The sequence below is a fragment of the Callorhinchus milii genome, unplaced genomic scaffold (assembly GCF_018977255.1).
Source record: "Callorhinchus milii isolate IMCB2004 unplaced genomic scaffold, IMCB_Cmil_1.0 Scaffold1, whole genome shotgun sequence".
NCBI classification, from domain to species: domain Eukaryota; kingdom Metazoa; phylum Chordata; class Chondrichthyes; order Chimaeriformes; family Callorhinchidae; genus Callorhinchus; species Callorhinchus milii.
This window is the reverse complement of record NW_024704742.1, coordinates 37,899,543-37,915,410: the sequence shown is the minus strand read 5'-3', so window position 1 is coordinate 37,915,410 and position 15,868 is coordinate 37,899,543. Positions and strand designations below refer to the sequence as shown.

General features: G+C 41.3%; 1 protein-coding gene across 1 annotated transcript in view; it reads right to left on the bottom strand.

Moving 5' to 3' along the window:
• The window catches only part of shroom3 (shroom family member 3), a 214,606-nt gene extending 199,059 nt beyond the window's left edge, over positions 1-15,547 (bottom strand). Inside the window, exon 1 of the mRNA XM_042340369.1 lies at positions 15,235-15,547. Coding sequence (XP_042196303.1) covers positions 15,235-15,384 — 150 coding nt within the window. The 5' untranslated portion in view covers positions 15,385-15,547. The remainder of the gene's footprint in view (positions 1-15,234) is intronic.
• Between the last annotated feature and the right edge of the window lie 321 nt (positions 15,548-15,868).

Sequence of the window (15,868 nt, the reverse complement as noted above, 5' to 3'; positions counted from 1 at the left end):
ATAATAACTATAATAACTGCTTAACTAATTCTTATTCCTCCTCCAGTTAGAAAACTGAGCTCACTTATTTAACCGAAGGAAATGCACCCTTTAATTCAGCTTTAGGGAATAAACAAGAATCTAATCCTCCCACAAATACAGTGCAACAAGAAAGCAACCAAAAGGATGATGACACCTGACACTTGCTTTCTGGAGATTTTCTGAAGCTGAATGAGTACATTGCCCCAATGAGCATGGGAAAGGAATCCAGCTCTAGACTGGAACATTACTGTACAGAGTATAGAAATGCTGACCAAATCCACATTTCAGATTTTCTATTTGAAGAGGAGCAGTTATGGACATTACTAGCTAAACGTCAGCCTGGTGCAGTGATCGTACTCTCGCCTTTGAGTCAGAAGGATAAAGTCCCAAATCAAGACTTGAACTCACACACTCTAAGCTAACGTTCCAATGCAGTGCTGGGGGAGGGGGGGTGTTGGATTGTTGGAGGTGTTGTCCTTCAGATGAGATGTTAAACCAAGGTCCCTTCTGCCTGTCCAGGTAGATGTTAAACATCCCATGGCACTATTCGAAAAAAGAAGAGTTTCTCCTGGTGTCCTGGCCAACAATCCCCCAAATAAAATTGGTCACTCATTCCATGGCTATTTGTGGAACATTGATGTGCACAACTGGGTGCCGAGTTTCGCCCACAAAATACAGTCAATCAACTTTACAGTATATCTGAAGAAGCACATTGAGACATCTCGACGGTGTGATGAACTGCTATATCAAATGCAAGTGTTATTATTATTATATAAATTGAAGAGAAATGTTTTGCAACTTACAGCAGCATTTTCCCTATAGGTTTAGTGATAATGCTTTCAATCTTCCTTTGATTTTTGCTCTTTCCATTTTGTTGGCCGATGTCTATGATTTTTGCCCCAGTTGAAGGCAAGAATAGTTCACCACAGTTGAGATGGGCTGTGGTTTCTTTTCTTCCTCAAAGAAATTGTGAGTGAAGTATCTTGTTTTAGTGAGGTTGGTGCGTCCTCTTCTTACTTGAATTTTTCATCAAATGCCCTTAGTACTTCACACGAGTACAACCCATTCATTTTATTTCCTAACAGGGCCTTTCAATTGTTCAACTGTAACCTGTCTTTAGCCACTTAAATCTCTGCAATGTCTGCTATGGCATTTACCTTTTAATTATCCTACAGTGTTTATAATAATCATTGCATTAGACAGTACCTATTGCACCAAAATTTCTCAAAACACTTCACAGGTAATTGTAGTCAAGTGAAGTGACTATGTATTTGTGGACAAACACAGCAGTAAAGTCCCACAAATAACCATTGAAATGAATGACCAACGTAGGTGGTACGATACATAAAATGTGATATAAGCAATATTTAAACACCAAAACACTGGATCTTTATTTAAAAGTATTGAACTATTGAACAAACATAAGTTGCAGCTGGAGTTTTTCTCAGGATGAAATAACTCCAACAGCCTCAGAAAAGACACAAGAGGGGAGGGAGAGAAAAGACAACATTTAATCTCTTAAATGTTATAATAATAATATTCCTTGCATTTGATACAATGCCTTATCATGTCATTGAGACGTCTCAAAGCACTTCCCAGAATATACTGTAAAGTGAATTAACCATATATCTTGTGGATAAAATTTGAAAATATATGCCATAAAGTGGAAAGACTGTATATTTTGTGGTCAAATTGTTAATGTTAGTGAGGACTCTACTATAATAGCATTTCAGATGAATTCTGCAGTGTACAAGTGCACGGAAATACAAGCTTGGGTTAGTTTAGAACTACCATATTGCTAACTGACAGGCATCAAGACATTCCAGTCGAGCCCATAATCACACGAGTTAAGGAATTTAGAACCAATGCATTACAGCAAAAGGATCTTCAATGTCCAATTTGTCTTTTTCTCCTCCTACATTCACATCATTGTATTGTTTGAAATAAAGGAATTGACTTATTTTATACCCCCCGTGGAAGCCAAAATAGAAAGGGAGCAGTTACATAACAATAAGACCTGTCAGCACACAACCCACTGATTTGGTATGGCAGCCCAGAGGTCTGTAACAATGAGAGGTATGCAGTTCGCAATTTACATAGAAGTGCTCATCTGCACTCATACAAATTCAAATTAACAAGCCCTCTCGATTTGTTTCCTTTTGTGTCATGAGAATCACAGTAAACATTGCACAAGTATAGTTTAACAAAGAATGATGACAGGACAAATTACGGTCCTAAAAACTGCCTGGATCTTTGACTGAAGGACAGCACCGGTTCAGATGGTGAAAATTGTAATCGTGTTTGACCTATTTTCTTTAAAGAGATATAGTGCAACCTTTTCCTTCCTTCCCCCTTCCCCCACATATACTCAGCCCCTTTCACAAATAACTGCAGAAGAAATCAAACATAAAATCAGATCACTCCACTTCAAAGAAAACTTCTAAAGGGGGTTATCATTAAAGATTTTTGCTAATTTGCAGCGGTCCCAGGTGGAAATAAAGGCCCATCAACATGTTCATTTAGGAAGATTAGCAAAAACTTCAATTGTTCTCCAAGTTTCTACTCTCCCACAGATAACTTATCCATTTTAAACAGACAGCTTGCATTCACATTATGTCCCCACCCCCTCACCATGATCCTCATCCCACAAAAATAACTCTCCACTCTTCTGCTTCTACATTGAAAGTTAGCAGCATGTAACCACTCAAAAAAAAGCTCAGCGAAACTGAGCAAAACCTCCTCCTCTCCCTCCATCCTCTCCTTCTTCACTAAAAATACCAGGTCATCTCATTCATATCAGCCTGCTAAATATGAAGCAAGTTTCTTGTGGGGGAAATTTTTTTTGCTGATGATTGCTTTTTAAGCAAGATACAGGAGGTACTCTATTCAGAACGACAATCCTGACGTATAATTCAGATAAGATGGCTTGATAGAATGACTGAAGCGTCTCTTTAAGTTAAATGCCAAATATGGCAAAGGTCAGTGTCTGCCACTCTTTTTGTATCTCAAAAACACCAAGCTGCAGCAAAACAAGTTTCTTAGAAGGTATCAATATGCATCAGTTGAACTTTGAAAACAACAACAACTTGCATTTATATAGTGCCCTTCACGCATCTCTGAGCACTTGAAAAGGGAATGTCAAGAGACTAGCTTCACTGCCCACATTTCCACATGAAACAACAAGGAGAAACTGAAATGGAAGACGAATGCCAATTAGGGCAATTGTTTAAGCCCAGAAATACACTGTTATACACATTCAAAATATGTTTGTACAAACTCCTCAAAGCAAAACATAAATGCTTGGAAATCAAAGGTTTTCTGCCTCAAACACACTGGAGTTTCCTTCATTTTACCAAGGGGCAGAAAGGAGAATATCCTCCTCATCTGGGTTGGATTTAATCTCAAATCAGGGTTAAAATGTGGAATGCTTTACCTCAAAATCCTGTTGAAGCTGAATGCACAATAGTATTTAAAAGGGAATTAACTAGATACTTGTGGAAAAAATATTAAAGAGTGCAGGGGGAGGAGATTGGAGAAGATGGCTCTAATGGGGAAACACGCACTAGCAGACACAATGGGTCAAATGGTCTCCTTCTGTGCTGCAAACTTTCTCCAATTCTAGAAACTTTCTATTACACTGACCTGGAAACATGCCACAACCCCAATCTCTCAGAAGAGAATTCACCCTGCACCAGCAGTGTGATACAGAACTCCCATTTCCTGTCCTACCTCTGTGGTTAAGTGAGGCTAGTAAATTAATTCTATCTTTGTGGGTAGTTTTGAATTTTGGCCTTGCAGTCATTCAGAACTGGAGTTTCCTTCATTTTACCAAGGGGCAGAAAGGAGAATATCCTCCTCATCTGGGTTGGATTTAATCTCAAAACAAATTTCATGTTATTTCCAAGCTGTAGAAGATGTATTTATGTGAATCAGTTGACTTGTAAACCTACGAACACAGTCTGTTTGACACACAACAACAACTTGGATTTATGTAGCGCCCTCCACGCCGGACTGCATCTCAAGAGTTTCACACTGCAGTACTATTCAGAGGGTGGTATGGAGATAACAACAACTTGAATTTTTATAGCTCCCTTCATGTGGGTTAGCATCTCAGAACACTTAACAATAGCGTAGTTTTAAGTGCTCTGAGACGCTATTTGTATGAAGGGAGCTATATAAATGCAAGTTGTGTTGTAGTTTGACGTTGAACTGGGGAGAAAGAGGAGATCGCGACTGACGACCTTCCTCTTCGACCGTGTTTATGGTCACCTATCTCCTCCCCCTGGCTCAGTGTCATTCTCTGCCACTATCGCGCGCTCTGTGATTGCTGTATAAATGCAAGTTCTTGTTGCTGTGTTGGAAGCACTGGACTCAGGCACTCAAATTCCCAGGATTGCCCATGATCTGAACTCATATCATGGTGTCACTGAGTCTCTGGAGTTCCAGGGATAATAATAATAATCCTTGCATTTGATATAGCGCTTTTCACGTCAGGAGGACGTCCCAAAGCGCTTCACAGAATACACTGTAAAGTGAATTGACTGTATATTTGTGGGCGAACGCGGCAGCCAATTGCGCACAGCAATGTCCCACAAACAGTCGTAGATTGAAAATGACCAATTTAATTATTGTTTTTGTTTTTTGGAGGGATTATTATTAGGCGTGTGGAGTAAGGAAACTTGCCCAAGGTTTCGCCCTGCCTGGAATTGAACTCGGGTCTCTCACTTGCAAAGCGAGTGCTCTAACCACTGAGCTACAGGACTCCATAGGACTGGATGTGGACCAGCTCAAAATCATAGGACAGCCCCCAAGCTGAAAATCCAGGGATTTATGTGGAAAAGAAGGTTAACAGAAGGCATGCTTTCTCTTAAAAAAAAGTGTTCCAAATGTGATCCCAGTTCTCTCAGATTACAAACAGGCATTTTCTGGACGCTGAGCAAATTTTCCTCTGCAGTTTTGCTGCAAATTCCTTCTCACTTCCTATGGGTTTTCTTTGGCTGCACACTTTTCCTATGTGCCCGTGAATGAAAACATGCCAAGAAAATCCCATAAACACTGAAATTGCTGACAATATTTTTCTCAACACCAAAATACGTAATTTGTTTTTCTGAGTGGCTTAGGGTGGACTAATTACCTTACAACATATTTTTAAAAGATATTTTCTAAACACTTTTGATTGCGGAAGTACAGGCCACCCATTTTGAAGTCAGCAGAAACTGAAGGTTTATAATGATGGAAGAATAAGAATGATAAAATATTGATTGAAGAGAGAAGGTAAGATGTTTCTGACTATCAATTTTGGGGAAGAAGCATGGCTGTTTGGAACTCTTGAGAGTTTGGGGGGTGGAGCAGCTGTTATTTAAGAGTCAGGGAGAAACAAAGATGTGACAGACAAAAGGTAAAGTATTGGGCAAGGAGCAAGAAGAAGGAATTTAGATTAGGACTATTCTCCAGGGAAGGGGAAGGAGGAGAGAGAAGGATGAGCAGGGTCCCTTTGGAGCTGAGCTGGCTTGAAGGTGACATGCTTGTTAACACAATGTTAGAATCGACTCAACCCACTTTGGCGGTCTCAATAATCAAGTTTCTGAGCCAGGGGATCCGCAGGACTCTAGGCCACTGCTGATAATGGACAGCTAACCTGGCTTATGAGCAAGATTTGAAGGGGCAGACCAGTCACTGGGGGGGCCAGGATTCTTCCCACTTAGCTCCTGCAACCCTGTGAATGCTACAAGCCAAAGCCCTAAAAGGTAGGATAGTCTTAACTGTACAAGCAGCAGAAAGCTTGGCAGACATTGTTCTCAACGGTTTTATCTGGTTAAATTCCAGCTGTACCACAACTCACACTCTGTGGATCCCAAGACTTGCTTCTTGCCAACCTGTGCCTAATACTCTATGGAATTAGGTAAGCAGGATGGGTTCCTCCAAGGTGAGAGTGCGCATTCCATTCTGACACAGGAATATTTCTATGTATAAATGGCATACATATATGAAACTCTGTCTGGTCTGGATACTCTCAAGCATGGCGATGGGTAGATGTGTCAGACACTCGGCTGACCAAAAAACCTTCGAGAATTAACTGAATTTTAGAAAGTCAATGCAGGTGAAAACAAAGGCCTTTTTCTTAGAAATTGTAGAATTTCCCTTCACAGTCCATACATACCATCAAATTTGAGAGATGGCTGGCTGAGCAGGGACATTGGCTAAGCTAATGCTTTGAGGAAAACCTGAATCAGGAAGAGTTGTACAAGACATTTTTACTGATAAGGATTAACTATATTTTGTTGACTGGACTAAAAGGAAAGTACAAAAACAGATGGTCCTCGTCACCATTATTATTCCTCTTGGCTAATGTCATGTGGGAGAGGGGAGGGAGGAATTGTACTCAGGTTTCAAAGGAATTACATGAAGGAATGTACATGAGGTAATATTTTCATCCAATTAAAATACATTTACTAAAGCAGCAGCAGAAGTTAGTAAGAAACTAGATAAAGTCTGTGTGATAAATAACTACTGAAGCCGGATTTTATATTTCGCACCAGTATTAATCACACACCGCATTGTGTTCAAGTCATACTTAGTCCACTCAAGAGACAAATTAAAGACACATCCTCTGAGCTATTGGACTCAGATGACCCCTTTGCCCTCCCTTGCTCAGCATTCTATGAAGCACGCCAAGACGTTACCCATGTGAAGGGAACTGTAAAAATTCAAGGAGTTGTTCTTGTATTATCAGCAGATGAAATACAGCATTTGCATCTTATTTTCCAAATTATTGTTGCCAGTGACCATCTTAAAGGGTAATCTCGAGCAATTTACTGAAAATTTTAAAAATATATATATTATGCTCATTATGTCATACTTTTGGCATCAAGTACCATTATCAATCTCCCAGGTCATGTTTAACAAATACAAATGTAGAGTGAAGTGAATTTTGACCCACAGATTTGAACCTCTCTACGGAAACTGACTGACCCCAAGATAAAATTGATCATTCAATTCATATTTGTTTGTTAGACATTGCAGTACCAACACATTCACAATAACTACACCTTACAGTAAAGTCCTATAAAGCGCTTTGAGATGTCCTTCTGAAGTGAAAGACACTATGTCAAATGCAAGGACTATTTTATTTTCTTATTTTACTTTGATCTTCAGTTACAAAAATTACAGACGCTCAAAGCTTCAGGTGTCTGGAACATTATATTGACTGACAGCTTAATTTTCTTCTGTTGAGTTTGACAAATTCATGAACAAAGAATAGTCAGTGCCTTGAGATGGATGAGGTTCATATTCTACAGATCCTCATGGGGTAGTCAGTCTCTTTACAGCACATCAGCGAAGCAATAAGTTACATACTGTATAAGAATTATTTTTTAATATGAATTATATGAATACACAGATTGCACTGGATTTTTTGACATCAGTGAGTGTGAACTCCCCTCATGACATGCCTGTCATCTGTTTTTCATTAAAAGGTAATCTCCGTACAAGTAAAAAAGATAGTATCAATATACGTGGTACAGAAAACCTCACTCTATATCTAACCTGTGAGTATGTATTGAATTCCCTGAGCACTGAACTCACACTCATTCATTTTTGGCAAATGCAAAAGTCACCCAAAACATTTGAAATCAAAATGAAATCAAAGAACACAACAGTGATTATGACTTGAGTCAGAAACTAAATCATGTGTCTCATTGCATTTACCCGTTCCATTCCAGATAAAGGCTGGAGGTAACTGTGAATGTTAAAAAGTATATTATTTCTTAAAGAATATCCTGCAAACAAAATGATCCAAAGACACAAAACTCCCTAGAAAGCCATCAAAAAGAGCCTTGAGATCACATTTACAAGGTTTTTGTCACAACCTTCTACTCTGACCAATAAGTTTTAATATAATTACTAGTTACCCGGTGATAACAAATGTTATTCCACTGTTTGCCCAGTGCCAAGATGGACCTTAAAAATGTAAAACTTTTGCCAAAGAAGCCACAATACAGCTATTAATACAAATCTGAACTACAAGACAAACTGTCTTAACCTTTACTGTTGCCTGACAAATGGGTTAATGCACTGCTTCCTTTTAGATTTCCAATACTGAACAACTGCCAATTAAGCAAAGCTTTTCTTTTATTACCATTATTATTGCTATTATTTTTCAATAAAGGGAATTAAACTGGAAACCAGGCAGACTAGGATGTCTGGAACAGATCTTTAAAAAGATGTCCTTATGCAGTTTAAACAATCCAGGCTGACTAAGCTGCATATGTTTTTGGCATTCCTCTGCCTGTCCTGGAATCCAGCCAAAGCTTCAGCTACATTCCGCATGTTCACTTCCCAGCTTCTATGAGACTGCCTCTTACACACAAACCTTGATATCGATTTAGATGGCAGCCTCTTCTCCCCCAACCTTTTCTTTTAAGTAACGTCGACTCTTTTTCTCACACACACCCCCACCCACCCCTTCCCTTTCCTTTTAAGAAACCTTTTTCACTGAGCAAATAAAAGACGTGCCCTTGGCATCAGCAGCCAACTGTAGACAATATCCAGAAGTTGTAAATTTGTACAACTTGATGAAAAGAGCTGAGCTTTAAGGTCACATTTGTGAAGCTCTCTAAAGGAAGACAAACTCTTTTTGGCTCAGTGACGTGCATCAAGTTGAACCTTTCAGGTCCAATCTGTGCACGCTTAGATTCACCATTTTAGCGCTGTAACAGCCTCTCAAAACACAAACAACAACAACTTGCATTTACACAGCTCCTTTCACATGGGGTAGCGTCCCAGAGTACTTCACAATGGCGGAGTCTGACGCCGAGCCGGGGCAGAGGGAGACGACTATAAGCACGATCATGAAGAAAGGTCTTTAAGCGGGATTTGAAGGTGTGGAGGGAGGACGCAAGGCACAGGGATTGAGGGAGGGAATTCTAGAGTTTCGGGGGGTAGTGGCTGAAGGCATGGCAACCGACGATGGAGTGGAGGACACGAGGGACAAACAGGAGGCCGGAGCCAGCCGAGCCGAGGCAGCAGGTGGTGGAGGGGGGGTTAAGCAGGTTGGATAGGTAGGGCGGTGCAAGGGCACGAAACCGAGTGAGAGGATCTTGAAATCAATCCATTTAGTGATTGGGAGCTGGTGGAGCCTGGCAAGGACTGGTGTGGTGGAGGTATGGGGTACATACAAATTGTTTGTAATAAAAACCTTTACTTTACAGGTATAGCAAAATTCATGTCAGCTAAATGTCTCATAATATAAGCACAGACTAGAACTTGTGTGGGCAGCTTATGTGTCATTCCAACAATAAGGCTCTTCCAAAAATATATTAGACACTGAAGGTCCAGGGTTGAATCTCTAGTTTGTGCTGAATAGTTGGCTTCAGCATCTCAGCCCAGGTTAGAGAAGGGAAAACATCCAGTGTTTCTGTTCTGAATGTTTTGCTGGAGATCCCTGCAGAAAGGTTAATTGTGTAGATATTGTTTGAGGACAGATTGGTCTTGACTGTTTTGCCCGTGTGATGGAATAAGCTACTCATGAGTAAAGACTCACACATAAACAAATATGGAAAATACATGGACATTCATGGAACAGTGCCCAAGCAAGAATGTAACACCTTCAAGATGGATGTGAGAAAATTGGCAACAGTAAAAAGTTGTAACTGACAAACGCATAATATAGGGTGAGCGTATTATTTAATTCATTCAACTTATATGTTTCCCTCAGTGTTCAATGTATCATAGAAAAATTTCAGCAACACATCACAATAGTGAAGAACTTATTTCTCAGTATCCTGCTATAAAATAAAGGCAATCACATCACACCTCCAGGATATATATTCAGGTCTATGGCCATCAGGAGTCAAAAACCTAATATTTAGTTTATTCAGAATAAACAGCTCGTAGTGAGAGTTTTCCTGACATTTACCATTTATATCTATTTTAATTTCGCGGATTAGGGCATCACAATTTTTCAATTGGGTCACTTTTTTAAAAAAACCTGCTCATCTGTTATCCTTCACACAGCTTGCCCGTACTTTAGTTGCCTCAATTACAGTATTACAAATCTACAGAAACATCTTTTATAACCAACAATGGTAGAAAAAGTAAATATTTTAAACTTGAAACAGGGTTGTACAGGACAAATATAAAGGTATAAAGCGGATTCAAATAGTGCACCAAAGAGATCGTGTTGTGGATCATCAGCCTCCCTCAATAGATATCACTCTCATCTCTGAGTTAGAAGGTCGTGGGCTCCAGCCCTACATTTGGACTTTGAGCTCACAGACAGGCTGACACTCCAATACAGCGCTGGGGGAGTGTTGCATAGTCCGAGGTGCCGCCCTTCAGTTGGAATATTAATTAAGTTCTCGCCTGCTGGTGAGTTGGACATTAAAGACCCAATGACGCAATTAAACAAGAGAAGGGAGTTTCTCCCGGTCTCCTCACTAACAAACCCCCCAAATAAAATCAGTTGGTTGAAAATAATTTGTTAAAATAAAACTCCACAGCTGTTTGTGGGATATTGCTTAAGCAAAACTCACAAAATGCACAGTCAATTTGAAATGTCTCGATGACGTGATTATGCTCTATATCAAATCCAAGGATTAATTAATTAATCATGAAGAGAATGATCAATTTATATTTGGGAATTGTTGACCAGGATCCCAGAAGAAACTCCTTTCTCTTTCCAAATAGTACCATAGGATCTTTAATGTTCACCCTGAACAGGCAAATAGGACCTCAGTTTAACATCTCCAATGACACCTTTGACATGCAGCCCCCCCACAGCACTCTATTGGTGTGTCAGCCTAGATCACATGAGCTTCAAGTCTTGAACTCACAACCTTCTGACTCAGAGATGAGAGTGCTACCACTGAGGCAGGCTAATAGGTCATTATCATAAATCAATGGCATTTATAATCCACTGAACCGAAGTGTGCATAGATCTTCATGCTCCCTGTATATCTCAGGCCATTGCAGTAGAAAAGCAAACGGAAGTACCACAGCACAGCTAGCTCACAATGCCACACTGCAAGCAACGAAAAGGGTGTAGCACAGTACAACCTCTGTGTGCAGAGTGGTTTTTCATTGTTTTAAATGCAAACCAGTGCCAGTATCTATAAAAACATGCATTAGAAGAAGAAAAGAGGAGATGGCAACATCAGGATCCCCAAAGTTCAATCTCATAAATAGCAACAACACTTAAGAGCATTCACAGTATTACAGGAGTAGCTTTTAATCTATTTTATTTTTAAAAATGGTAATTAAAATCTTAATCACATGCTGTGGCTATTTGGTAAATACAGTGGAAGCAGAAAATGTAATTTGTTTCAAGAACAAATTAGATAGATTTCTGCTAGAAAATAATATCTAGTTTGGGTCACAGCATGTCAAGCGACTGACATGATGGAGGAAGGCAAACTAGATGGACCTTGGTCTTCCTTCGCCTAGCAAATTCTTATGTTCTTACTTCACATAATCTCCATCACATTGTACAAAGTTCTTCCTGCAGGTGCTTCTTCTAAAGCACTGCACCAAACAGTAACCTGCTGCACAAAATAAACTCCTAAACTATTTTCTAAAAAGTATGCTTTCTTCAAATGAGTTAAAACTGCATTGTCCCACAATGATATAAAAACATATGTAATGGGCAACTCATCTGAGGCCAAATAATGACTGACACAAAGAATACATCACATAGCATCCAGCACTGTACCATGTTGTTGTGGACTCACTAGCAAGTGGAAACAGTCCACTACGTTCACTTTATCAAACCCCTTCAAAATGTTAACACCTCTAACAGGTCCCATCTTAGTTGTCTCATCTTCAAAGGAAAATAGCTCTAACAAGTCCAGGCTTCTGGAGCACTCTCGAGGGAAAGCAATTAAAACATTCAAATAACAGATTTACTTTTTCTAACACTGGGGTTTAAAATATATTTGAACAACAAAAATTGCAGTATAATGACACTTCAGGTTATAAACTGAAGTTCCAATAGGAACCCCACATACATCACCCCAACCTACAAGATCTCAGCTCTGACATGATCTAGTCTTGCAGCTATCAGGTTCATGTGACGTACACCAAGTTCACTGCTGGAGAAACAGTTTAATAAACAAGGTACTTTTTATAATATGAGACAATACAGTATGTATGCTAGAGTTTTGCTGTTTAAATACATTTTCAACTCCATTAAGTGAAGAATAGTATAATTAAAACATGCTACTGTATATTTTGGTACCCTGTACCAACTATAACAGAATCTGGCATTATTCTCACATTATTAGGTTTTCAATTTAAGTAATACTTCTGTGGGGGTTCACTAAATGCAAGCCAGATCCACTTAAACACGAGATTATTGAAAGCAGACTTGTCCCATAGCTATTCACGGCCACCTCCACTTCACAGTCTTTTGCTAAATGGCAATAATGGCTCAATTTGTCCTCAACCACACATAATGAGTGCATGGCCAAAGCAGAATAGGAGATTTTTATACTCTCATGCAAAATAAATCTACATCTATACTGATATTTCTTCCCCCAACCCCACGATACAGTGGGGAATTGCATGGCAGTGTCCTGAGCCAAACAGTTTGTCACAAGTTCAATCTCTGATCTGGGCTTACGTGGGATGGTTGTAATTGGTGCACTGTAACAGGCCTCAGTGTTCCTGGGCTAGAGAAGTCAATGAGCTAGGTTTCTATCATGTCTTCCTATCTGGTGAACCTTTGCCAGAATGAGCATTGTTGAACAGTCTAACAAGACTAAGCGTCCCAGCTCCAGGTGAAGAATATCCATTTGAATGATTGACCAATGAAAGCATTTGCATGGTTCAGAAAACAGGAGAAAACTGGGGCACAATTGTCATAATAATAATAATCCTTGCATTTGATATATCAAATCATGTCATTGAGACATGATTTGGCACCTTATCATGTCATTGAGACATCTCAAAATGCTTCACAGGATATACAGTAAAGTGGATCAACTGTGTATTTTCTGGGGGCAACACAGCAATCAATTGCGCACAGTAGTGTGCCACAAACAACCATGGAGCGAGTGACCAATTTTATTTGGGGGGATTATTAAGTTAGGATACTGGGAGAAACTCACTTCTTATTTTGAAAACGAGCCATGGGATCCTATAGTCATCAATAAATAACTGAACAAATTCACAAATGGATCAATTATAATTTACAAAATTGTTCACTTCCTGCAATGCACTGAGTGAAGGAAGTTCCTGATGCAATGCTAATCACACCATAACGTTGAGCATAAGATCCTAAACCAGCCTCGTTTCTCTTTTACCAACACATTCAGGCTGCCCACAGCAAAAGTGTAAGAAAATGGGAGCTTCATTCAAACAATACATCCTGTAGGTTTCGCCCACAAAATATACAGGCAATTCACTTTAGTGTATGCCGTGAAGCGCTTTGAGACGTCTCAAAGACGTGATAAGGCGCTATATCAAATGCAAGGATTATTACTATTATGTATTACGAAATGACTGGGGAAGGGTTTTAAAGGTGTAGTTAAATATTTGTGCTCGCCGGATAAAGAGTTTGCCAAACATTTCTCCCAGGGTTTAGGAATCATTGCAAAGGCTCCGTTGAATTGCAGCGTTGTCAGGGCTTATTGCTGCTTTACTTATGCCTACCGCATGTGACGTGCTCCATCAAAGTTAGCCAGACTTCATCAGCAAGCAGTAGCGGTCAGAGGGAAACGAGCAGGGTTTTCTATCGTTTGACCTGCAAATTAGTCCTATACCGAAGTTCAATAGCTGCGATGCGCTGGTATGTGAATGCGTCTTAAGTGATGCAGCTCCCAGTGGCATCTCAGCCACTCGCAGCATGTTTGCCATTAAAAGAACGGGTTGTTGTGGAAACCGGATCTCTTGCACTCATTAATTCAGCACAGAAATCCCAACTCTCTCGCATTCTCTCTCCGCTCATAAGGAAAGACGCGCTTCAGTGAAGAGACAAACCCAGGAATCCGCTCTCCTTGAATGTAGATTAGAACGACTTTTTTTTACGCACACACCACACACACACAGATACACACACACACACAGACACACACACACACACACAGACACACACACACACACAGAGACACACACACAGACACACACACACACACAGACACACACACACAGACACACACACACAGACACACACACACACACACCACAGACACACACACAGACACACACACACACACACACACACACACAGACACACACACACACAGACACACACACACACAGACACAGACACACACAGACACAGACACACACACACACAGACACACACACACACAGACACACACACACACAGACACACACACACACAGACACACACACAGAGTGCTGGGGTACAGCGATGTTAGGAGTGCACACAGACAGGGCAGGGGATGGGGGATGCAATAAAACCCTCAACTTTTACAGTTGATTCAATTTGCTTTTACTTCCAAGTGGAGAGAATACTGGAGGGGAAAGGAATGTGGACAGACATCCTAAGCTTTTGTATCACGTAATGAATTACCGATCACACTGGACGAGGGGTTGTTACATGTTTCCTGACTCGAGAATTAATTAACGTTTGACAAACGCAATGAACAATCTCTCTGTGTGTGTGTGTGTCTGTCTGTGTGTGTGTCTATGTGTCTGTGTGTGTGTGTGTGTGTGTGTCTATGTGTCGGTCTGTCTGTCTCTATCTGTGTGTCTGTTTGTGTGTGTATCTCTGTGTGTCTGCGTGTGTCTGTGTGTGTCTCTGTCTGTGTGTGTCTCTCTGTCTCTGTGTGTGTGTGTGTCTCTCTTTCTGTGTGTGTGTGTGTGTCTCTGTCTGTGTGTGTCTCTCTGTCTTTGTGTGTGTGTGTGTGTCTCTGTGTGTGTCTCTGTCTGTGTGTGTGTCTCTGTCTGTGTGTGTGTCTCTGTCTGTGTGTGTCTGTGTCTCTGTGTGTGTCTGTGTGTGTGTGTGTCTCTGTGTGTGTGTCTGTGTGTGTGTCTCTGTCCATGTGTGTGTCTCTGTGTGTGTGTGTGTCTCTGTGTGTGTCTCTGTCTGTGTGTGTGTCTCTGTGTGTGTGTCTCTGTGTGTTTGTGTCTCTGTGTGTGTGTGTCTGTGTGTGTGTGTGTGTCTGTGTGTGTGTCTGGCATCTGGTGAGCGGAATGTGTGGGGTTCCGCTCTCTCCCACAGGGGTGGGGGGGCGGATGGACTTTCCTTACCTTGGAAATGATCAGCGGTTCCCCGTGTTCAAGTCCACCTTTCAGGGTGAACCCCCAGGGAGCACCTCCTTCGAGGACCACTTCCACCCTCACAGAGCCGTGTCTCGCCTTCTGTTTCTCAGCCCTGACTCTGCACACACTCGACTGCATCCTCTTCCCTTTTCCCTCTCTTTCCCTCTGGTTCTCTTCCCCCCTCCCACCCCCCAAAAAAAACCTCCACCAACTCAACCACAAAACGATGACACGAATAACAAAAGCCCCTTTTTTTAAAAAAAAGGAAACCAACAAGAAAAGGAAATCACGTTAAACGCGCCCCTCAATGCAAATCAAACTCATCGCACAATCTGATTTGGGGGAGTGGAGTGGAGGGGGAGTGGTGGTGGGGGGGGGGAGTGGAGTGGTGGGGGGAGTGGTGGTGGGGGGGTGGGGGATTGGAGTGGTGGGGGGGAGTGGAGTGGAGGGGGGAGTGGTGGTGGGGGGGGGGAGTGGAGTGGTGGGGGGAGTGGAGTGGAGGGGGAGTGGTGGTGGGGGGGAGTGGAGTGGAGGGGGGAGTGGAGTGGTGGGGGGAGTGGTGGTGGGGGGAGTGGAGTGGAGGGGGAGTGGAGTGGTGGGGGGGAGTGGAGTGGAGGGGGGA